The sequence below is a fragment of the Leptonotus elevatus genome, chromosome 13, assembly GCF_054856555.1.
Source record: "Leptonotus elevatus isolate MCC_2025b chromosome 13, RoL_Lele_1.0, whole genome shotgun sequence".
NCBI classification, from domain to species: domain Eukaryota; kingdom Metazoa; phylum Chordata; class Actinopteri; order Syngnathiformes; family Syngnathidae; genus Leptonotus; species Leptonotus elevatus.
The window spans coordinates 20,538,322-20,562,243 of record NC_141251.1 but is presented as its reverse complement, the minus strand read 5'-3'; the positions used below and the strand labels follow the sequence as shown (position 1 = coordinate 20,562,243).

Below are 23,922 nucleotides of genomic sequence, written 5' to 3'. Positions count from 1 at the left end.
ATGATAAAGAAACTGCAAGATTTTGAAATTAAAATGTAATTTTTTAGGAAAAAAAAAAGTCTTAATCTGATGAAACCAAAATTGTACTTTACCAAAATATTATAAAATATGATATGTTAAACAGTACATATTATCAAAAAAGTTCCAATGTTTAATTTTGGTTGGGGGGGGGGGGGGGTACATTATGCAGAATACCGTATTACGATATTCCAATTTTGCAAAAAAATAAAAAAGAAGAAAAAGGAATTGTCATGAGTCTAAGGTTTTTTTTCTTCAGAAAAAACTTACAAGGTTAAAGTTGTGTTTTCAAGGACAAAAGAGTCATTAATACCAGATTAAAGTAGTTTTTGGGGGGAGGAGGGGGGGAGTCACATTGCTCAAAGCTGCCCACACCTGAAAACAATGCTTTGTTCCAAAAACGAGATTAAAAAAAAAGCCGTGAAGAAGTAAACAGATGTCTCATCCAGCAGCCCGGAGCTGGCCGGGGTCCCTGCTGACGATGTCGATGCTCCAAAACAAATAAGACACTTTCTCATCCTCAAACGGCTGTGTGGTGTCCCAGAGCTGCAGGACACTGAAGCTTTGAAGCAAACATTACATCAGCTTCGCACTGCAGCGCATTCGAGATTAACCCAGCCATTAAGCAAATGCTTAATAAAGCACATTTTCAGCTACAAAACTTCACATTGACAACATTTACTGAAATTGCCAACAAACACTTGCATAATTATGTCGTACGCCACTTCATTGTCTTTGAGAGAGGAACTACATGGAGGAGGCAGTACAGTAGACACCTCATATTGCTCACCAGCCAATCACAGGGCACATATAGACAATCTCTCACACTTACATTCAAACCTAAGGTGAAGTGTGACTTTGGAGGAAGCCATGCAAGCACAGTGAGAAATGCAAATTCCAAACAGATTCAAACCCAGATCCTTTTGATTGTGAGGCAGACTTGCTATTGCTATTGCACTTATTCACCATGCTGCCAACCCAAATTATTTCCATTATTTGCATTGGGAAAAAATGCTTTCCAAATCAGTTCTCTCATCTCGTATAATTGAATATTTGCTCCTGCGAGTGATTTTCTTTGTGAGAGGGCGATGTGTCCGTCAGACGTCACATAGATCGGATCAGGTGACGGCCAGCGCAGCAGTCGTACAGGCTGCACACTGCCAAGCATTAGCTCAATCAATACGCCTCTCACACACACACTCAGATAGCCAAGTGTGGGCATTGAGTCTCTGAAGCTGCACAGGGATTGTGAGTGTTTGTTTGAATCACTGGTGGTGGGTGTTAGGATAAAGCGCTGAGTCGACATTGCGGCCAAGCTGTAAATTTTCCCCACGTTATTTAATCGAATCACTTTCATAACACACGCAGACAGCGTGTGTGAGTGTGTGTGTAGCCATCTAACCATTTGCATACCCATCATGTTTCCGGTTATCTATTAACATGACGTGACATGTGTATTAGTGTGTGAAGTGTCAGAGCCTGTCATTTAATATAATAATAATGTATGTGGCAGGATTAAGATGGTGGAATATAGCCAAATGATGAACCTCTATCAAAAAACAAAGTAAACCATAAAACCTTTATAAACCATTCTATTAAAACTTGTGATACAGTCTTAAAATCTTTTTTCACAAAAATGTAATCTTAATCCATTTTTTCCCTCTTGCTTACAGAAAAAGTAAATTGCATTGCCATTCAAAATGAGCATTGCTTTTGTTTTGTTCCCCTTCTGAGATTTGCCTTATTTCTCCTAATACGAAACAAGCTTTTAAACAGTTTCCCCCAGCATTAACTTGCATCAACTTCCACAGAAATAATGGAAAGTAATATTTTTTCTTGGACTTTCGGGCACTAGATGGTGGCAACGAACTTCACAAAAAGCAGCCGATAGTGAACAATTATTCAAAAAATAGGCTAATTGCTTGCTTTAAGATGTTTATTGCCATTCCCAGTTGAAATTTAAATATAATATAAAGATAATTTATTGGTATCTAATCAAACTACATAACTTATCAATACCTGCTAGCTTAATGCTAACACAAGACATAAAACACCTTGTGACGGGCTAACGATAATTTGAATTTAGTTGTTCCACTTTAGATGGTTAGCTTAGTTTATTACAATATTAAGACTTTGTATTTGTTTGCTACTTCTGAGTCATACTTCCCGCCACTGTTTTGTTTGAATTCCCACTTGCTCAACTTTAACTTTAGCTATACTACATACGGAACATGGTTAGCTTAGCTTATCAGTCCTTTTCAGTGGCTTAACCTAGCCCCCTGTAGCTAAGCTGCAAGCTAACTATGTGGATAGTTAGCTTAGTTTGGCATGCTGTTCCAACCAAAGCGTGTTTGTGGGCTTGCATTACAACTTTTCAACTTGAACTAATGTTTTCCTCCTGTTTGTCTTTCCGCTGCAGGGTATCAGCAGCCTGTTCAGCTCGCTGAAAGTGGTCCGGCTCCTGCGTCTGGGCCGAGTGGCTCGCAAACTGGACCACTACATCGAATACGGCGCCGCCGTGCTGGTACTGCTGGTGTGCGTGTTCGGCCTGGCCGCTCACTGGTTGGCCTGCATTTGGTACGTACAGTACATACATGTAATCATCCAATAATCATAACAAGGTCACCCATTCAGCTAATTACGTGCTAATTACCCCCCCCCCCCCCCATGCATAGACATAGTAAACGTACGTTTCAGTACCTTATGGAGGTTTTTTCATTCTTGCTATGCAAATGTGTACTGCCTGTGAAGTCTAATGATCTCTATGGGGGGTACTACTGCTGCCAAACCTTCATTGGGCCAAGTTTCATATTTTACATTAGAACAATTTATATACATCACGAAAACAAGAATGTCATAAGAGTATGCATACTGAAATAATTATGAACTAGTTTCAGTCCACAAATGTACATATACAGTGTGAAATGTGGGCTGTAATTCAACACTTCGCTATTATTTTGGTGTTGGAATGACACCAGGTTAACTGGACCGTCTGCCATCTAGTGGAGGATCATTTATTGTTCTGCCAGTCACTATAGGTCGCTGACACTGTTTATTGCATCCGTCAACAATTATTTAATGAGCTAAATTAATCACAACATTTTAATTAATCCATTTTCGGATAAATTTAATTGCAACAAATTGAATTAAGATGCTGGATGGGCCTGATTAAAGAACAGGCCATACTTTGTACACCCTTGGCTTTACATGCATTCCTTTTGTCCCTAATAAAATGTCACATGAATCCCAGCCCCAGTAAAAAATAGCTGCTGTGCGGATTCCCACAGTGCGGTGTCGGCGGTTGCTATGGTTGCACCGCAAGCTTAAAAAGAAGAAGAAAAAAGGTTACCTGCCTTTACCTAGGATGACAGCGATGCTGTCACTTGAAATCTCTTTCGTTTTGACTGTTTCTTTTTGTGTGTGTTGGATCCTCGGGTTTTGTCAGTGTGCTGAGAGGGGGGGAAAATCTACAAATAAAATAATCTTTCTAAATTTACAGATCATTGAAATTATTTTTAACTGCCAGTGTGCATGCACACGCACATGATGAAACTTCATCTTAACTTCCACTAAAAACTCTTAGCTGCTCCCCGACACACAAAGCTTGCTCCACAATGCCACCCATTAACACTAAACCCAACTTTTGTGATCATCGCCGATTCCAGGTACAGCATCGGCGACTATGAGGTGATTGATGAGGAGACCAACATCGTGCGCATGGACAGCTGGCTGTACATCCTGGCCGAGACGGTGGGCACGCCGTACCGCTTTAACGCCAGCGGCTCGGGCAAGTGGGAGGGCGGCCCCAACAAGGACTCTGTCTACATCACCTCGCTCTACTTTACCATGACCAGCCTGACCAGCATCGGCTTTGGCAACATCGCACCCACCACGGATGGAGAGAAGATCTTCGCCGTGGCCATGATGATGATCGGATGTGAGTGCGTCGTTTTGGGTGGCGTTTCGATGTTGGTCATTTTTAGGAATTCAGAGTTTTTTCTTTCTGCTATTCACCATTTCAGTTATCAGTTTTTCAGGCGCTCTTTAGGTTCTGGCATGAGTTGCTAATCACCCACTTAAAAAATAAGTGTGTCTTTGTTAGCATCAGAGCTTATCATGCACAATTGTGACGTGCAGTAGCTAGCTAGCTCAGGCTACGCTCCAAAAATGCATCTTCCGCTTGGATAGTCTACTGCCATGTCCACTTAAGAATGCCTCGTTGTTGGCTGTGTCTGTGTGTATGTCATGGCGAGAAAGGTGGAAAAGAGGGTTGTCATGGTCTGGCTGTGATTGACAGCAGCAACTCACTAAGAAGCTGTTTAAGGAGGCGTGTACGAGAATGAGCCGGTGGGTGGCGGGGGCGACTGCGCCATGCGGAACATGTGATGTAGTATGTATCGTCTCGTGTAATGAGAGGACAAACAGCCATCTCAGTGTTTATCTCAGTGTTTAACCTTAAGGTGGCACCAAACACACGTTTTTTGTCCCCAAATCAAGCTTTAAACAAACATGTACTAAGATGTAAAAATAATGATCAGGACATGTAGACAGCATTTGTAGACACCAATTCATACAGTTTATCAGCAAAAAAAAGTTGATTAAGTGTTGAGTTATGTTTGAAAGTTAGGATCTCAAATGAGGTTTTTAAAACTAAAAAATGTCTTTAAGTACAGTAACAGTTTGCACTTGGTGACTTCCCACAAGCAGTGATGCTTTGAATACAGCCTGGTGTCTGTCTACATGACAGTTGGCCTTTAGCGTCTGTGTTATTCTTGCCTTCATCGGACTCATTAGCTCCAGTCGGCCCCGCTGCTGAATTATTAAGATGTGCCGAGCGTGATGCATGGCTTGCTTCTCACGCCGCCTCTCATAAAAACGTCTCGTAAAAAATAATACCCGCAAGAAGGCACAGTGCAGGCTGGTGAGGAGCGTTTTTAGATAATATGGAGGGTTTTACGCTGAGCAAAGCTGCGCTGAAGGGGAATAAATCCAGACAAATGCCTTTGATAGGATACGAAAAAAACCACTGTAAAATTATTATGACTCTCAGTAGAGTGCATACAGCCACCAAGGACAAACAATCCTAATTTGGATGGAAAACCTTCCTCATATGCTTGAAAGTTGTTGTTAAGATGACTGATTGATGTGTGGAAATGTCTGGAATCATAACAAAAACCAAGAAAGTATACAGCAAAACATTATAACATTCTTTAGTTGAGGTTCTATGGCAAAGTTTGTCACTGGTAAAAAGTAGATGGGCGAGTACCAATTCCAGGCATCGTTAACAAGCCGATAACGGTATTATTTTAAGGTATCGGGTAGTGAAGGCTGCTGATACCAGCCACAAGTAATCTGTGACTTTCTTTATTCACTTAATTTTTTTGTAATTTGTGTTAAATTAAATTGTATTCATCAAAAGTACTCGCGGTATTTGTACTTGGGATCATTGAGTACTCAAGAGTGAATATTTGTACCGTATTGGTCTGGAAAAAAATGGGTATCAAACAAGTAAAACGTTTTCATGCCAAACTGATTTTATATGAGGAAAAACACAACTGTCCCAAAGCATATATTAAAAAAAAACAAAAAACGGTTAAAAATGTTATTCTTAAATTGCACACACAAAAATCACGGACATAATTATGTCAAATATTCACTTGTAATAATGTAGCATAATAATAAAAAATAATTAAACAAATCAGGCAGGATTGTACCATGTTTTATATTCAAGTTACAAGTTGCATCATTTTGCATAATAAAAAACAAAGTCCTAAAAAAATTAATTCAACAAATCATAAATATAATTGGACAAAAAGATAATCTTTATATTTCTGCTTAGAAAATATTCACATCATAATTTAGCATAATGAAAACAAATCATTACAATCGTAAGTGCACATTACTCCTAAAAAATGTTTAAAACGTATTCAGACACGTGAATTTTTTTTGGGTCATAAAACCGTTTTTTAAAACTAATTATCATTGGCATAATTGTAGCAAAGGGTAATCTTTATTACTTTGAATTATTCACATATCAGTGCTTGATGTTAAATATTAATAATGTATTATTCACAGATGATTTGAGGGAAAATGAATCTCAGAATGTCACTAAAAAACTAAAACAAAAAATGGATCTGCACCTAATTTTTCCCTTTCATGAAAAGTGATTGTGCGTGAGTGTGTTTTTTTTTTTAACGTAATTGCTGATGACCACTACTCTACTTACTAAAAAAAGTAAAGATGATATGACCGTTTCATAATCGACTGGTCCAGTGATTCCCCCAAAAAGTGATGTATAAGAATAGTAGCATGAGAGTAGCCTGGCTTTGCTGGAGAGTGAGTCTGGTCATCCGCCCTATCAGTCGCATTTTGGAGGTGGGGCAAACCTGAGCTAACAGACAGTGGACTGAACCAATGAGCGAAGAGTGGACGTGACGTCTTTAAAGCGACTCGTTGAAGTCTTTTATTTATTTATTTATTTATTTTTTGCGGAAACGGAGTAAAAATAGACAGTAGTGAATGACGTCGTTGTTGAATGTCGTTGTTGCGGGAAAAACTTGATGACTGAAGAGTGATGTTGCTCACGAAGACGACATCACGCAAATAGACACATTTGATTGGGCCGTCCTGTTTTGGGACGCAGCCGAATCTCTGTCTATGGCCGCCTGTCCAGACCCGTGTGGCCTGCCAGGCTAGCATGAGAGCTCCCTCTAGTGCAGTGTTTCTTTACACTAGTCCTCGCGGCACACAATGCAGCCTGTTTTCCATGTCTCCCTATTCCAACACATCTGATTCCAATGACAGCTCATCAGCAAGCTCTGGAGAAGCCTGATAACGATTCTCAGCTGCTCTAGTGGTCTAAACAAATCACTTCCTGAGTACAGATCAAAACATTTGCATTTAATCTTTAAAAAAAGGTTTAGGTTTAATTATTACATAATTTTTTTTGTGTAGTACAGTATATACATACTTTATTAATATTATTTTAACGTGTTTTTTTTTAGCAATAAAATCTTTGTCTATTTCACTATAAACACTTGTACTTTCTAACTACTGTATTTTAATGTTAGTCTTACTGGTGGCCCATGGTGTGAAAAGTTTGGATTTGTTCTTTCATATTGGAAACTTCAGAAGAACTCCCTCCATCTTATGGTTGAGACCTCAATCGTCTTGATTGCTTTGCTCGAGACGTTAACTTATGTTAAAGGTCTTAACAGCCAGGAGCGTGGCAACCCCCCCCCCCCCCCCCCATGCCGCAGTGTCGCGATGCTATTTACGCGTGACCGCCTTAGCCCATCAAGTCATCACACCTCCGCTGACCAGAGACCGATTATCCCCCCCCCACCCATCCTTAGTCCTCACCTCCCTCTCTGCCCTTTTATTCTTGTGCCTTCTTTTCTCCATCTCAGCAGCAGAGGAGGCGAACCAGAAAAACTTGTCGGCCGCCTAAATGTTACACTGCTATTTCAATAGAAATCATGCCATTAAAGCGTCATTAGAAAAAAGGCCACCAGCCCCGGGAGGATGCGCGTGTAGATGCAATTTTACTTGTGGTCCGTTTTATGCTTGGCTATGAAATATGGATGCCCTGATACTGTTCTATTTTTAACGTCAGCGCTGGATACCGGTGCTGCCAGCATAAGATCACAGTGCGATGAAGGGATTGGTGGTGGTGGTGGTGGGGGGGGGGGTATGCTAAGCATATGTCTTGTTGCCATAGCAACTCTTGGCTTGGGGCTGACAACGAAGTGTCTTTTAAGTACCTTCAAATGTCTCCATAGATCCGCATTGTTACAACCACCTTGCCAAGAATGTCCACATCTTGTTATTTTTGTTTCGTCGCTATACCGGAAATGCTGGTGACTGAATGTCCATGTTAAACCATGACAACAAATACAGAGGGGCCTTGGTTTATGATGTTCTTGACATTTCAAGGTTAATACACTAGTTTGTATGCTCAGTTAGCAACATATTTCAAGTTAAGTCAAATTTAGGATCATCAAAAGATCTTCAAAAGGGCTTCGCAGGCCCACAGTTGACAAATATTAATGATTATTAATTATTTTGGACATTATGCAGTTTTACAATGGCTCTATATTCGCAAAAAATAGTTAATAAATTAGACATTTTTGTCCAGTCAAAATATGTAAAATACAAAAAAAATATATATGAATAATATGAAAAAAAACAACAGCAGCAAAAGTTGTATCTTCTTACTTGAAAAAAAAAATCACTTTGACCCGCAAAAGGATTATAAGATATAAGACTCCTTTTTGCTTCCCTTTGTTTTCCAGAAGTAGGATATGCGATGTCAGATAACACAGATGAGCGTCTGAGGTCCTCCTCGGGGGAGTTTGGAGTACTTTTTAATTAGCAATATTGTGTTGATTGCACTTTTGATTGCGCGCCGCAGCGCCAACAAACACAACACAGGTTACTGTCATCAGCATCAGAGGATAATTGAAATGTGAGGCTGGCATGTCTCTTCACCAACCCTTGCTGGAGAAGGGCTAATTAGGCCACCACGCACACACATCCACACAGATAGAGGCACTTTGATCCACACAGATGCTAGCCAGCTGTTGAGATGGCTTTAACAACCAAGCTGCCTAAGAGACGTGCACCCACGTCTTCATTTTGTTTCTCTGACCCGATGGTGGAAAAATGAATTCTGGCGTAAACGTCAAAATGTTTAACCCTCCTGTTATGTCAAACTGAAAAAATATGACAAAAATATGTGTGATGCAGTTATTATTTTTCTCCACTTGGGCTTGCCATGCTCACATTCTACATTGTAATATTTGGGACTTTGAATATGTGTGGCTTGAGAAGGCTCAGGGTCAATTTGACTCAGAACAGGAGGGTTGGCCCTTGTTAAATTAACAATCCCTAATATAAAAAATGTCAAAATGTTCAATTAAAAAAAAAGAAAGAATGTCATGTGGATTTTAGTGAACTCATCGTTAGTAATCGAGTTACCGGGTCAAAAAGACCAATGAACATGATTGCAATTCCTGACAAACCGACTGTCCGAGGGTTCATGATTCCCTTTAAAAAAAAAAAAAGGTGTCTTTTTACAACTTTTTTCTTTTTTCTTGCAGCTCTCCTTTATGCCACCATCTTCGGTAACGTGACCACCATCTTCCAGCAGATGTACGCCAACACAAACCGCTACCACGAGATGCTCAACAGCGTGCGGGACTTCCTCAAGCTCTACCAGGTGCCCAAGGGCTTGAGCGAACGGGTGATGGACTACATCGCGTCCACCTGGTCCATGTCGCGGGGCATCGACACTGAAAAGGTACGCGGCTGTAAAAGTGCCCGCCAAAATCAAAAAATAAAAATAAAAATCACAATTCAGTAAGTACCTTGGCTATTCTTGGTAATTCTTTTCTTTTTAGAAAAGTGCAACATTTTTAGGAAGCGAAGGTAGACAGGTGTAATTTAATATACAACAGCTTCAATGTTTTCTTTTTATGTAAGTACAACATCAATACTTTTTCTTCTTTTTAGGAAAGAAACACCAGAAACCAGTTTATTTTAATAATACAAAACAGCTTTATTTTTTTGTTTTTGGGAAAGGACACCAGCACTAACTTAGCTTCTTTTTAGGGAAATTAAGCATGTAGATGAATGTAAATTAATAATCTCAGGTCAAATATTTTGTTTTTAGGAAATTACAACATTAATACTTTGTCTTCATTTTAGGAAATTAAAGATACAGACACATGTAATTAAATGATACATAACAACTTGAATCCTTTCTTTTTAGGTAATGTACAACAACAATATTTTGTATTCTTAGGAAAACAAGAATACAGTAAAATGTAATTTGATAATACATAACAAATCCTTTCAATTTCATAAAGTGCAACAACAATAATTTGATTCCTAATTAGGCAAGTTGAAAAGTATTATTCAATAATGCTTGAATATATTTGCTTAAACCTTTAGGGAAAATTAATGATGGAATATAAAATAGTGCAGCAGCAGCATCAGTTGAACAGTCTGATCTTTCTTATGCTATTAAATACCCAAAACATGCCATCCACAAGCCAGGTATAATATGTTACTCACAATCTTTTACAGCGGCAATATTTAAAGCAATAGGTCTGTGATAAAATTTATGCACAAAAAAAAAGAGAGTTTATCTTCACAAGCTTAGCTTAAACATTGAAAGCTTCTTGCCAGACACAACAACAGACAAGACATAATGCCGTATTCCAGAAAAATTTGAATTTTCTGACTTCTGACTAAAAAATGTGCATTGGGTGGTTTGTATGGTTTAATGCCACCCAAACGAAACATACACCATATTTGTGTGCGCCCACAAGGATGCCACGACTAGAGGCTCTAAAAATGGCACCTAATCTGTCTGTGACATTCATCTTCAAAGAGATTAGTTTGAAAGGCAGAGCGCCGATTTAACAACACGCCCGGCAGGTGTTTTCAGTCCTGTCGCGGAATTTAGTGTTGTTGTTGTTGTTATCGGCCGGCAAGATAATCTGCTTTTGTGTGCTGTGAAAATGATACACAATGGATAATATCGTTTTGAAAATCAATATTGTCGCCTAGCTGTAATAATATAGCAAATAATATTTTGCCATTCAGGTGCTGCAGATTTGTCCAAAAGACATGCGGGCCGACATTTGCGTTCATCTCAACCGGAAGGTGTTTAAAGAGCACCCGGCCTTCAGACTGGCCAGCGACGGCTGTTTGCGAGCCCTGGCCATGGAATTCCAGACCATCCACTGCGCACCCGGCGACCTCATCTACCACGCGGGCGAGAGCGTGGACAGCCTGTGCTTTGTAGTGTCGGGGTCACTGGAGGTCATCCAGGATGACGAGGTCGTGGCCATCCTAGGTGAGTTTGGCTTTTTAACTCATTCACTGCCATTGACGTAAAAAATTCAATATTAACACTATTTCTTTTTTTTATTTGTACATTTAGAACAGATATAAAATTTGCGATTAATCGTGAGTCAACTATTGAAGTCATGGGATTAATTACAATAAAAAATGTAATCGTCTGACGCCCCTAATTTTTAATAATCTTTTCTTTTCTTTTTTTTAATTAGGGGCATCAGGCGATTAAATTTTTTAATTGTAATTAATTACATGACTTCACTAGTTAACTCACGATTAATCGCAAATTTTATATCTGTTCTAAACGTACAATACAATTTTTTCTAGGTTTTCATACTCTTGTTAACAAAAGTGGAAAAAAATGTGAAACTAAGATATAGTTCAAATTAATTTTTGACGTCTATCGCCGTCAATGGCAGTGAATGAGTTAAAGTGGACATGTTGTAAATTGAATATTCACTTTTTCAATTTGGACATTTTCCACTTAGGGGTGTACTCACTTTTGTTGCCAGCGATTTAGACATTTGTGGTTGTGTGTTGAGCTGAAAATGTGTCTGTAAGCAAGGTGTTCTGAATTATGCCAGATTGTGATGTCAAAATGAGGCCAATAGCAGTAGTAGTAGCAGTAGTTGTTCATTTACATGACATAGGCTGATTTAAGCGAGGATAAAAACTGAGGCCAGAAAGTGTCATATAAGTGTAATTGGGCGGCTTGGTGAATACAATCTACATACAGTAATTTCTGGTGCACCTGACTATAAGCCGCGCTAGCTAAATTTGGGAATACTACACATATAAGCTGCACCTGACTGTAAGCCGCAGGTGTTTTTAATGTTACCGCACTGGGTTCCCGCTACTTTATTTTCCATAATGAGGGTGCAAATTGTCTCGCTCTCATTCTGTCTCTCCTGCTGCATTTGGGCTCACTTGGTTTGTTTTGCTCTGCCTGACGCTCTTGCGCTTCCTTTATAGTGCAAATGCAAGTGAAAAAAGTAGCGACTTGTAGTCCAGAAATGACTGTATATCGTGATTAGGGCCTCAGTTGTATGAAACAGGGCAGCCCCCTCAAAACAGGCTGAGTTCAGTGAGGTGTAGAAAAATAGATGTACAATTCAGCCCGACCGATGGAAACAATTTTAACTTGTTAAATAAATGCATAATCGGTCTCCAATTAGGACCAAATCAGAAACTTGAAGAGAACGTGAGGTTCAACCAGTCACAAATGCTCAAACGTTGCTCTGTACTCAGATAAATTGCAAATCTCTCCTTTGTGGGACTAAAAAGGTTATCTTATCTTAAAGCCACGGAATCTATTATCTGCAAGAGCACAAGAAGCCATTTAGTCGCATTTCCAGAACTCTGATCCTTTTTTTCTGCCTACCAATACTTTTTGAAATGTTCCCGACTGCTTTGAAAGGCCAGCAGCTTGTTGTTTTCTGAGTCATAAACTTGCACTTCACACGAGTATACTCAGCACACACGCTTGGCGGCAGTTTTTAAGAAACTTCCTACTTATGTTCTCGATCCTTGCAGAGTTGTTGGGATAGCCACTAATTGTTCAAATAAAGTAAGGGGGTGGAGTGGCGTGTTTGGAGATGTTCTTGCAAAATGAGCCACATACATGGATCCACACAATTCTTGTGGAACTACAGTATGTCGCTTTGGTGATAACGACAAAATGTATCCTTTTACTGCCTTTATGGGGCTCATGTGCACCTTTTTAGGCTTTGTGACGAGACATGCATGAGAGCAATGCTATTATAAGAGGGTGAAAAGTACGCTCTAAGTTTTTATCCTTGGGGTATTGGATGAAAGCATGTTGAAGCCATGTTAGTAAGATCCATAGGAATTGTTTTGAATTGCGTAGAATAATAATAAAATAAAATAATGTTTTATTCCTTTAGTAATCCCAGTAGTATGTTAGCAGCTTACGTCATCAATTATTTCACCACTTGATTGATCAGCGCAAACCGTCCTGCCGCCGTATGCTTCCAATAAGCCCCCCCAAAGTCTTTCTTGAAAAAGTCAATACGCTGTCAGGCCAGTACGGCTGACCTCGCCGGCCCAGCCTGCAGTGATAAACAAGTTAGTACTGTGGATCAAAATCTCATTAGCCTAATGGTGCTGCAGAACACACACAACACAGAGGATAATGAAGCCCCGCAAGGAGGCGGGCAAGATCTCGTCCCTAGGGCGGGGGGAATGCAGACCAGACCCGACCTACCAACCTTAGGGGAGGAAAAAAAGACCTACTGTTTGGCTGCTTACTCATGCAGGATGGCACACTCCCTCTGTTGCGATTTGTATTGAGATGGATGAAATGCAGTGGGACAGAATGAGGGTTGAAAGGAGACAGGCAGAGAAAAAAGAACACAAAACAAGAACAGTACAACAATAGCATATGGCAACAATAACAACAAGTAAGTTAGTGCTAGGAAGGCGACAAGACAGATGTAGCAGGATAGATCCACCAGACTCATTGCACAGATCAACATCTTACCTTATACTACAAATATAAGATGTAGCAGGATAGATCCACCAGACTCATTGCACAGATCAACATCTTACCTTATACTACAAATATTAAAACGCACCTTATTCGCCCCAATATTAGCATTTAAAAAGTAAAATTAAAAGTGTCTGAACCTGTTTTTAACTGTATGTTAAAAATTTTATTCACCATGGCAGGTCCTATTGATGGAATGGAATGTGTTATGTAAATAAATACGGAACTATCTCACTGTACAGTTTGCTGTATATGTATGATGTTTTTATTTTATTTTGCTCAGTTTCACTTTGCTGTCTGGTCAGCATTGTAAATGGGAATCTGTTCTCAACTGCCTTATCGGGATAAACAAAGGTTAACTAAATAAATATAAAAACAACAGTATTATATAGCATAGAAAGGAACGCGACAAGTTAGAAATAAGACAGGACAGTATGACACAGAACAGGACAGGCGAGGACAGGACAGTATGACACAGGACGGGACAGGTGAGGACAGGACAGTATGACACAGGACGGGACAGGTGAGGACAGGAAAGTATGACATAGAACAGGACAGGTGAGGCCAGGACAGGACAGTGGTAGTGATCCAGGCAGTGTGTGTTAGAATTGTCTGCACAAAGCCAAACACTCTTGTAAGTGCAAATAAGAGGACCGTCCAGGAGCATAATCCTACGGGCTGTGTAAAGCAATTAGACAGTGGCTCCCGAACCGAGAGACTAAATCCCATAAGCGTGTGTCTTGGGAGAGAAAATACCCGGCTTTAACGTTGTTCTCTTTTTACTACAGGCAAGGGGGATGTCTTCGGGGACGTCTTTTGGAAGGAGGTAACGCTGGCTCAGGCCTGCGCCAACGTCCGCGCCCTGACGTACTGCGACCTCCATGTTATCAAGCGTGACGCCCTGCAGAAGGTGCTCGAGTTCTACACAGCCTTCTCCAATCACTTCTCCCGCAATCTGCTGCTCACTTACAACTTGCGCAAGAGGGTGAGTGACGTCGCCCGTGCCCACAAAAATGCCAGCCGTCCGTAACGAATCCCGCGGGATCGCGAGCCGTCCGCGCAGCCAGACGACTTCAGCTTCGTGCAGACAGACAGCGACGGTAAATTGGCTCCATATTTTAAAATTGCTCCCTCCTCCCTATCCTTCAAGTCTGAATTGAACAAGCACAGTTGCGACCAATCATTACCTCATTCATATTAAGGTCACCCTGCCCAAGAGAGAGCCAGGCTGAGATTGAATTGCCAGCCTATGAAGAGGCAATCTCATCTGCGCCACTGAAATAACGCTTGGCCGGCAGCGGGGTAGGGTGGGGGTGTTGGAGGTTTTTTATTTTTTGCGCTATACGTCGACACACCCTGCTGGGAACTCCTGAGGTAGATTGAATAACTGCTCACCGAGGTTGTATTGGTCACTGATGAAATCCTGAGCCCGATACGCTTGTTAGTCAAGTAAGACTTGACAAGAAAAATGGTTGAGGTTCACTGCTTTCGGCCCATTTGGCTTCATGTTCAGCATGATGTCACACACGAAAAAACCTTCAGTACTGTCAAAATGTTGGAACTTTGCCGGAGCTTTGTGTTCTTGCAGCCAACTCACCTCAAGAAAAAACAGCTCCTACACGTTGTAAGGAATGGATTAGATTATGCAAAAGGGTCTTTTTAATATCTTGTATACAGATAGTTGAGTTACTGGCCCTTTACACTTCAGGCTAGTGAGGCTGCTTGCCTCATCACAATCTCCTAGCTCCACCTCCAATTATTATGGTGGCTGCACAGTAGATAGGGATTAGTCTCTTACAGGCATGGGCCAAATACTAACTAGTATGATGCTTTACCATGATATTAAAAAGTCAAGGTTTTAATTAACACTAATACTGGCTGTCATCAGCATGGGTGTGGGTACTTCTAAAAAGGGCACAATATGATTGGCTGCTTGCAGAGTTGAGTAAATAATTTGTCTCTTTGAAGTTAATTGCCTCCAATTATTATTTTTTCTCCTTCTTGGCGAGCAAAAAGGGGAGGGGTGAGAGGTTACACCCGAAGGAGGGAGGGAGGGAGTAAGACCAAAAAGACACTGCAAACAAGGATGCACTTTTGCTGTGATTATGATTATTTTGATTAATGTGCATTGTCATAGAAAATAATAGAACAAAATCTTCCTATCCCAGCTGGCTTCGGGCAGTAGGCGGGGTACACCCTGAATTGGTTGCCAGCCAATCGACGTTTATCATACTATCAGAATCTAATATTGGCCCATGCCCAGTCTCTTATTAGCATGAGAATAGACAGCCCCCCTCAAAACAGGCTGACACATGTCAACCGTGTTACAGAGACATTCGGGAACTGGTTTTAAAGTAAAGCAAGTCGCTGCCTGAAAATATTTTCTAAATAAATATTTATAAAATATTTTATTACAAAAAAAATTCTAAATATTTTCTAACTAAATATGTAGAAAATATTTTATAAATAAATATTTAGTAAATATTTTCTAACTAAATGTTTATAAAATATTTGATTACTAAATATTTAGTAAATATTTTCTAAATAAATATTGAGAAAATATTTTATGATTAAAGGAGAATAAATGCAGACTTCAACATTATGCCAACTTTCCTTGTTTTATGTCTGTACTGAAAATGATTCCAAATCAATAGCGCGCTAAATTCTCTTTTAGATGGTCTTCCGAAAAATCAGCGACGTGAAACGAGAGGAAGAGGAGCGGCAGAGGCGGAAAAACGAGGCCCCTCTCAACTTGCCGCCCGACCACCCTGTGCGAAAACTCTTCCAGCGTTTCCGGCAGCAGCGAGAAGCTCGCACGGCTACGGACAAGCCGAGTGAAGAGAACGACGTGGAGAAGGGACCGGTCTACGTGGAAGTCCCAAAGACCGCCATCATCGCCACCACCAGCATCGTGACAGTGACAGAAAGCCCGGCGACGCCGTCGTCATCTGCGCACTCGCCCCCCAGCTGCGCCCCTCCGGACAAGGTGAAGCTCCAGGTGCCGCCTCCTGCCTCCTTGGTGGGAGGTCGGGCCGCCGAGCCGGGCAAAGTCAAAGGCTGGGGCCGCTTCAAGGAGTCCATAGCCAAGCCGGACAACTGGAAAACTGTGTCCAAATCAGAATCCATGGAGACGCTGCCAGAGCGGACCAAGGGCCACGAGTCGCAGTTGTCCCTGAAGAAGACAGACTCGTGCGACAGCGGCATCACCAAAAGCGACCTGCGCCTTGACAAAGTCAGCGACTTCCGCTTGACGCCACAGGACCGCAGTCCCGTGCAGCCGCCTGAAACCCGGCGCTCCTTCTACCCCATCCCCGAGCAAACCCTCCAGGCCTCGCTTCAAGAACTCAAGCTCGAGCTCAAGGACGACCTGAAGAACCTCAACGTCCGAATGTCGGGCCTGGAGGCGCAGCTGGCCGAAGCCTTGCAGCTCCTGAAAGCCAGGACGCCCACAGTGGGCTCCCCGCAAGCTCTCTTTGACCTTTCCAGACCCGCCTCGCCAGAAGCTGACAAGGAGGACATCTTCTCTTGAACCCTCGAGGGACGTTTTACTGTCAACTCAGCTGCAATCCGGTAACGGTAATGGGCTAGCTGAGGCCACACTGGCGTGGGGTGGGGGCGAGGTCGCCTTTTAGACGAGGCAACCGGGCGTCGTCTTTTAAAGACGCGTAGGCCTTCGTCGCAGGAACGCCATGGTCGAGACACCAAAGGCGGAACCTGGCACGGGTTAACCCGAACGGCCTTTTATCTGTAGATACCAAGCACGGCGCTCAAAACGTTTGAGAGCTTTGAAGTCAAACGGCATGACTCGCTGTACGATTTCTTGCATGTCACAAGTATAAACCTTTTCACCACGGGGTCAACATGTACTACCGGGTGGCAAAAGCGATGCAAGTATTCTCAAAGTAAACATTTGACCAAGGTAAAGCGATTGTGAAAACAGGGTAAATGGCTTGAATGATGATTTTAGCCTACCGCAGTAGTTAGGATGTGGAGAGTGTCAGTGAAATATGATGTGTGAGGTTAATTGCCTGGAAGGGAGACAGAACGCTGGTCATAATTTACAGTTCGACAGTTAAGTTCCGTCAGAAATAGACGTGATGGAAACTCAGAAATGGATCTTCGACATCTATAGCCGTCAATGGCAGTGAATGAGTTACCGTAAAATCCCGTAAATAACACGTAACTCCAAAATCAAACTTGTGTTTACTGTAATTAGGTCCTCGATTTGCTGGTATCCTTTATCGGAGTGAATAATATGAATGAATAAAGATTCCAAACATATCAATAAAGTGTATATGCTTTTAAATCCAGGTTAAAAAATGCTGTTTTCCCATAACTATGATCTTTCAAAGTATATTTGAAATCATGATTTCTAAAATGTTCTTCTTGTACTATACACTCTTTTAGTAATTAATTGTTTTCTTACTTCACTTTTAAAATTATTTAACTCTGTAACTGTTTAACTTTTCATTACAGTATGTGAAGCATATTGAGTTACGTTGTGTATAAAGTGTGCTATAAATCAGTGTTTTTTTTTATTTGTAATTTTTTTTTACAACCCCTAGGTACTGCCTTTATTAAACGACCCTACGTCTAGTGAAAAAAAAAATCTATTTCGTATTAAGCCCCATGTATAATACCCCTCCTCTGTTTGCAAAACAAAAAATTTGTGTTATTCACGGGACTCTTACAGTAGACTAGCAGGCTAGCCACTTTGCTAAATTAAGCAAAGAAAGACAATGCAACCAAACATTTTATACATACCCATGAGAAAATGTCTTCCAGTCAGGAATCATTTTAGAATTGGCTACTCCGGATATGCACTTGATTTATCTTGTTTAACAACAGATTACGCACGATTAATTCCAATTATTAAAAATAAGATAAACAAAAAAAACACACACTTTTGTCATCGTTTTCCGTTCAGGTTAGCAGCCAATAGCCAATCATTTCTCTGCCACCCGGATGTACCCTGGCGCCAATTGTTTACAAACATTAAAAAAGGTACTATAAATACCTGGACAGGTTTGATTAAGCGAGGTTATTTGCGTTATAAGAGGACAGTTGAGAGTTACGCCCTCCCCAGTGATGTACACATTTTATTACGGCGGCGGCGAGGATGGGTATGAATTATATAGCGGCAGGCTTGACGGCGACCAGTGTGATTAACAGTTTGGGGGGGAGATGCCAAATGACAAATGGAATGCAGTTCTAATAGTGTAGTGGGCGTTTAAATCCCATGTTGGTCATCTCCCACTGAAACACTACAACAACCACATGCATACCTTCACATAGCATGCATCAAAATACAGATTTCTATATTATTATATATCATTTTCACTATTAATCTTAGTGCAGGATTCAAATGTTCCAAGTTGGACGGTGGGGGAGGTGCATTTTGTGGGAGAAACATAATAATATTTATATTTTGTGCTACTGGTTTGCATGCAGGATTTATTGTGTAAAAAAAAAAAAGAAAGAAAAAAAATCTTCCTATGGGATAAATTGCATTATTCCTGAGATTAATACCAAATATGTTTGCAAATGTTCTATTGGAATGGTGGACAGGAAGAAATCAGGTTGCCAATCATTTACGATGGGGGATGATGTAGATCATCAGCAAATCATCTCCACACAATGTATTTTTTTTTTTAAATCCCCCAAATATTTACAACTACTGTATATGAAAATGCAGATTATTTTTATGAGGATTTTATCATTAATAATAAAAATGTCCCTGTAACAAATGGTATTTTATTCAGACAGCGACTGTCCACTTAAATAAAAATCATGTCTACAAATAAACTTGTGTGTGCTCTCTTTTAAGTACCAATTAAGATTTTATTTGTATTTAAAGTCTAATAGAAGTGTAAAACAAACCTCAGAGATGGAACTAATGAGAATAATTTTTTTTTGAACATTTATAACCATTTTCCCTCAATAATGTAAAGCCTGGAGTCAAACAGTAATTATGCATATAAGGTTATGTATATAAGTAATATATATTAACATTTACTAGTATTTGTATTCCTAAAACCAATAAATGTTTTTTATTTGCAGGATTGCCGCGGTAACACGGTTCACTCTGCACTCACTTTTTCCCGTGTCAAAGAAGAAGCACCCTTCTTATATTATTCATTATATTCATATAGATAATTTATGTTTTTTACATGACTTGTCTTTTATCAGGAAAGGATGCAGCAAAGAGGAAAAAACGCTTTACTTCCTTCTTTTTTCCATCAAAAATTCAGCTGACTAAAAATAAAGAACTGGCCTGTCGTCAGAGGCAAACTCATTTGTGGCCACATGAGAAAAATACCCTCAATAAATTGATAAATAAATCATTGAATTTATAATGCAGAAGCACACAAACTAGGAACTCTATTCGCCCTCTCCCAATACTCATTTTTATAAAAGCTTTTACGTGGCTTGTAACATTAATGCAGGACATAGTAAATTTCATCATGCCTATATGAAATAAATTGATTACTTGTGGGTGTAAACTGTGGATTAACGTGCGGCTAATCTCATTACGTGCAACCTCTGAATGTCACACGGTGACATAAGAACACAACTTGCCAAGTGACAACGTAACAAAATGGATTGCGGCGACCTTTTTATTCATTCACTTTGTATTGGAAGTTTTTAGCAGAGGTGGCAAAAGTACTCATACTCTGTTAACAGTGCAACGGTTAATCAGTTAATCAAAAACTAATTATCAAATTAGTTGATAAATATTTAGTTTTTAGAGAATCTGTTTAATTTAAAATTGTCCAAAGGAATAAAGATAATTATGTAAAAAAAAAAGAAAAAAAGTACACACTGAAATACTGAAGTTTGCATTCAATTGAGAAAAAAAACCCTAATGTTTTTCTGACAAATTTTTGGGGTGAGCTTTGTTTGTTTTTAAATTGTCTGTTTTTCTGCTTTTTTCCATTTTAATGGGGTTTTTTTCTGTTATAAAAAATACGGAAAACAAGGGGGAGAATATTCAGAAAAAGAAGAGGAAAAATTACTTCGAAAAACAGAAAAAAAATCTGATAAACGTGGAAAAAATATTAAAAAATCTGAAAAATATTATCAGAAAAACAGAAGCTGGTGCTCTGTTTTTTCGAAGTATTTTTTTTTACCTACATACTTCCAACGTACCTTCAACTATATCACTTACTGGCTCAGTTAAGGTAAGTATACGAACATGTCAATGGATCGGCATGATATGGGGTATTGACCATTTGCACCGACGTCCCGTGATCACGTAACTGCCCTATGACGGACGGCGGAAGGAAATGATTGTAGAATGAAAGTGGATGTGACCCGGAGCGACTTAGTGACTTAGCGACTGCTATTTTACAAATTAAAAGTCATTATTGCCCATAGCGCTATGGAATCTACTACTTCAACTGAAGTTCGCCTGTCAGTCGAAGTTGCACATTTAGTCAGGATTCATAGAGCGCGATATTTACTTTGGAGATCGTTAGTTTGAAAACAGCCCCTTAACTTCTGTTGCCTGCTGTTTTTACCAAGTTAATCAAATCGCCGACTTTGCCGGAATTCACAGCGCACGACCTATATCATTATGTAGTCAATGCCGTCTCTTCTCCTTCTCTTCTCCGTCCTCTGATTCAAAAGCTTGTCGCTGGCTGAGTCTCTGGGACGAGATGCTACGCTCACACCGGGGGACAATATACCTTGTAATGCAAAGGTAAAACTTGTTTATCATGCTAACTGACTTATTTTTAAATAGTCCGTTCTATATTGAAACGCTGTGATGATGTTATGTTACTATGTTTACTAGCATGGAACAAATGATTATCGTAGTGGCAAGCTATGCAGTAATTTCATTAATATGACTCCGGCTCCAGAGTGAAAAACTCCAAGCACAAAGACAAAATCCCCCATTATTAAACAGTCAAATGCACTTAATAGTTTTGAAGAAGGTGCATTTTAAAACTAAGCTGTGTGTTCGTGCAGTTGGAGTAGACGCTAACAATCTGGCTCGTTAATGTGATTTGAAACACGCAATTCGACACTTCTGTTACAATCTCTGTTAGAGTGTACGTTTACTAGTAAAATGTATGAACATTTATCTACTAACCTCGCAAAAAATGATCGCTACAAATCCATGAATACTTTGTGGGCTGCCAGTCCTTTCTGTTGATTTCGGCTATCAATCGACGTTGTTCATCTTCGATAGTAGGTATGTGATAAAAAGCAACATTTGGTTTACTCCTTTGTCTGTCTGTACAACCGACCGCACAGCAAGATATGACCATTTTATAAGATAATCGATTAGATAAAGAACTTTACGCTGTACGAAATTCAATGGTTAAAATACAGGCAAGTGGCTCTTTTGCCGTCCGGCGTCCCGGAGGGGGCGTTCTCATGAGGGCTGTGATGTCACGTGCAAAAGGTCAATATGCCACGGATGAGGCGGGACTGCCGACTTCCTGGTTTTCACATAGCTTTGTTTCCGTTTCTTGTTTGCGACGTGTGGGCCACATCCCAGTTCTTGCGCTTCCGCCTTTGTGCTCCTCAGTTGCGCATTCCCGTCAACGGGTGCGAGTGTGTAGTGTGTCTGTCTCAGTTGTCTGAAGTATTTCAAAGAGTTGAGACGCCCTGCCGATTGGGGGGTGCAGGGGTGGGGGTGCGAGTGTTGGAACACAACCATCAGCGGCCGGAAACGACGCTGATGTGTGAAACCCGGAAGTCGGAAGTCCGTGGCATCTACCCTATTAGTAAGCTAACAGTTACATTTCTACAGAAGTGGGAAAGTGGGAAAGTGTCCGGCATTAGCGAGTCTGCAACAAGTCACTTGGAGTTTAAAGGTAAAACAAACAAAAAAAAAAGTTATGAAAAACAGAGCTCAGCTTCTGTTTTTCGGAGTAATTTTTTTGTTTTTTTTAAATATTTTTTTCCAGTTTTTTTAATACTCCCACAATCCCCCATCCCCCTCCCCAATTTTTTTTTCTTTCTGTTTTTCTGAGTAATTTTCCCCGTTTTTCATATATATATTTTTAGGACAGACAAAAATAGAGATTTAGCATGTCTCCACCACCCGCGCCATTTGTACACTTCTCTTGGACTGTACTGTACTTGAATTTATGCAATTTTGCATACTACTGAATGGACTGTCCTAGCCTCGGTGGCTATATTGATTATGTTGTTGACTGATACCTCTACTACCACTTGTTCCAAAATATTCCTCAAAATGTACTGCCTCGAGATGCCTCAAACACTTAACTATTTATATATTCCCGTAGGCCGTACATTCTGCTACACTGTACCTGTGTGAACTTGCCAACTGTAACTTACCACTTGTCCTTAAATATGTCAAGAAAATGCACCTTAAATATTAACTATTACAATTTTTTTTCATACTCCTGTTTTTAACTGCGCATGAGCACTTTACTATTGTCTGTCTTGTTGTTTTAGTCTTGCCGACACCTGCGTATGCGAGAAACGGAATTTCAATTGCTGTGTATGTCTGGTACATATAAATAAATTGACAATAAAGTTTGACTTTGAAACATAATTTTTTTTCATAAAAACAGACCCCCCCCCCCAAAAATACATTCAAGTGAATGTACTGAAATGTACTTAAAAATTAAAATGAATGTTTTGTAAAAATTAAAATGAATGTTTTGTAAATTTGACACACTAAAAAGTGTTAATGACCCTGCCAAATTTGAAAAATCAACAAGCATATGAAATGAGACTCCAAAAGTAATCATATGTATTTGTACTTTGTTACGCCTCTGCTTGAGCTGGCCACTGACACAAAATTAACGACAAGATACATGATGACTGCAGTCTGTGTGAGCGCAGTGTGACTCCAAAAATGTAACTCAGCAGCTTTTCATTTTCCCCGACGATCTCCTTACCGGAGATAAAGCTCACACTTTGCTGCTCCTTTTAAGAGGATTGGACGCTGATCCTGGCTCAGTGTCGCAGACGCGATCATCCCCGACGGCGCGCATCAACTAATGGAAACTTAAAGGAAGGCTCGTCCCTTTGGATTACAACAAAGCTTTTTTTGACCAGCTACTGACAGCAACTAAATTTCATTTTGTTACCTTGTCGAGTTGAAGTACAGATGACAAAGATGGCAAAAATGTGCAACCCCTTTCTCATGGCAAATCATGGAGATGACCACATTTTAATGCTGCGTTTCCCACCTACGTTAGAGAGTTTCCGCTGCAAAAAACGAGATGAGATCAACATCGACATACTCAAAAAAGCTGTTTATTATTATGAGTTGTCTGTACAGTCATAGTTGATGATTATGTGCGACATCCGTGGCAACCAATTATGGAAGTAGATAATTTCCACAATGGCAAACATGACAATAGCTAAACGGCTGCGCATTTGAGTGTGATTTTGGCTGGAAAAATTTGGCTTTCCTCAACTAGCCTCCCAAAAGCAATTAGTGTGTGCATTCCGCAGGATAAATGCCGTCCATTAAAAAGTGCCCGGCGGCCACCCGGCTGAAACTCTTCAGTAATACATCTCGTGATATTAGTGTCAGCCAATTA

At 40.2% G+C, this 23,922-nt stretch overlaps 1 protein-coding gene across 3 annotated transcripts in view; it reads left to right on the top strand.

The window, feature by feature from the left end:
• Positions 1–19,868, top strand: part of kcnh1a (potassium voltage-gated channel, subfamily H (eag-related), member 1a) — a 40,041-nt gene extending 20,173 nt beyond the window's left edge. For 2 of the 3 annotated variants that reach the window (XM_086092973.1, XM_086092972.1), the window contains 6 exons: positions 2,438–2,595; positions 3,684–3,955; positions 9,120–9,319; positions 10,630–10,882; positions 14,179–14,375; positions 16,065–19,523. In XM_086092973.1, coding sequence (XP_085949099.1) covers positions 2,438–2,595; positions 3,684–3,955; positions 9,120–9,319; positions 10,630–10,882; positions 14,179–14,375; positions 16,065–16,919 — 1,935 coding nt within the window. In that variant the 3' untranslated portion in view covers positions 16,920–19,523. Of the gene's footprint in view, positions 1–2,437; positions 2,596–3,683; positions 3,956–9,119; positions 9,320–10,629; positions 10,883–14,178; positions 14,376–16,064 lie in introns of all 3 variants that reach the window. The other variant, XM_086092974.1, reaches the window with a different exon arrangement.
• The last annotated feature ends 4,054 nt before the right edge of the window (positions 19,869–23,922 follow it).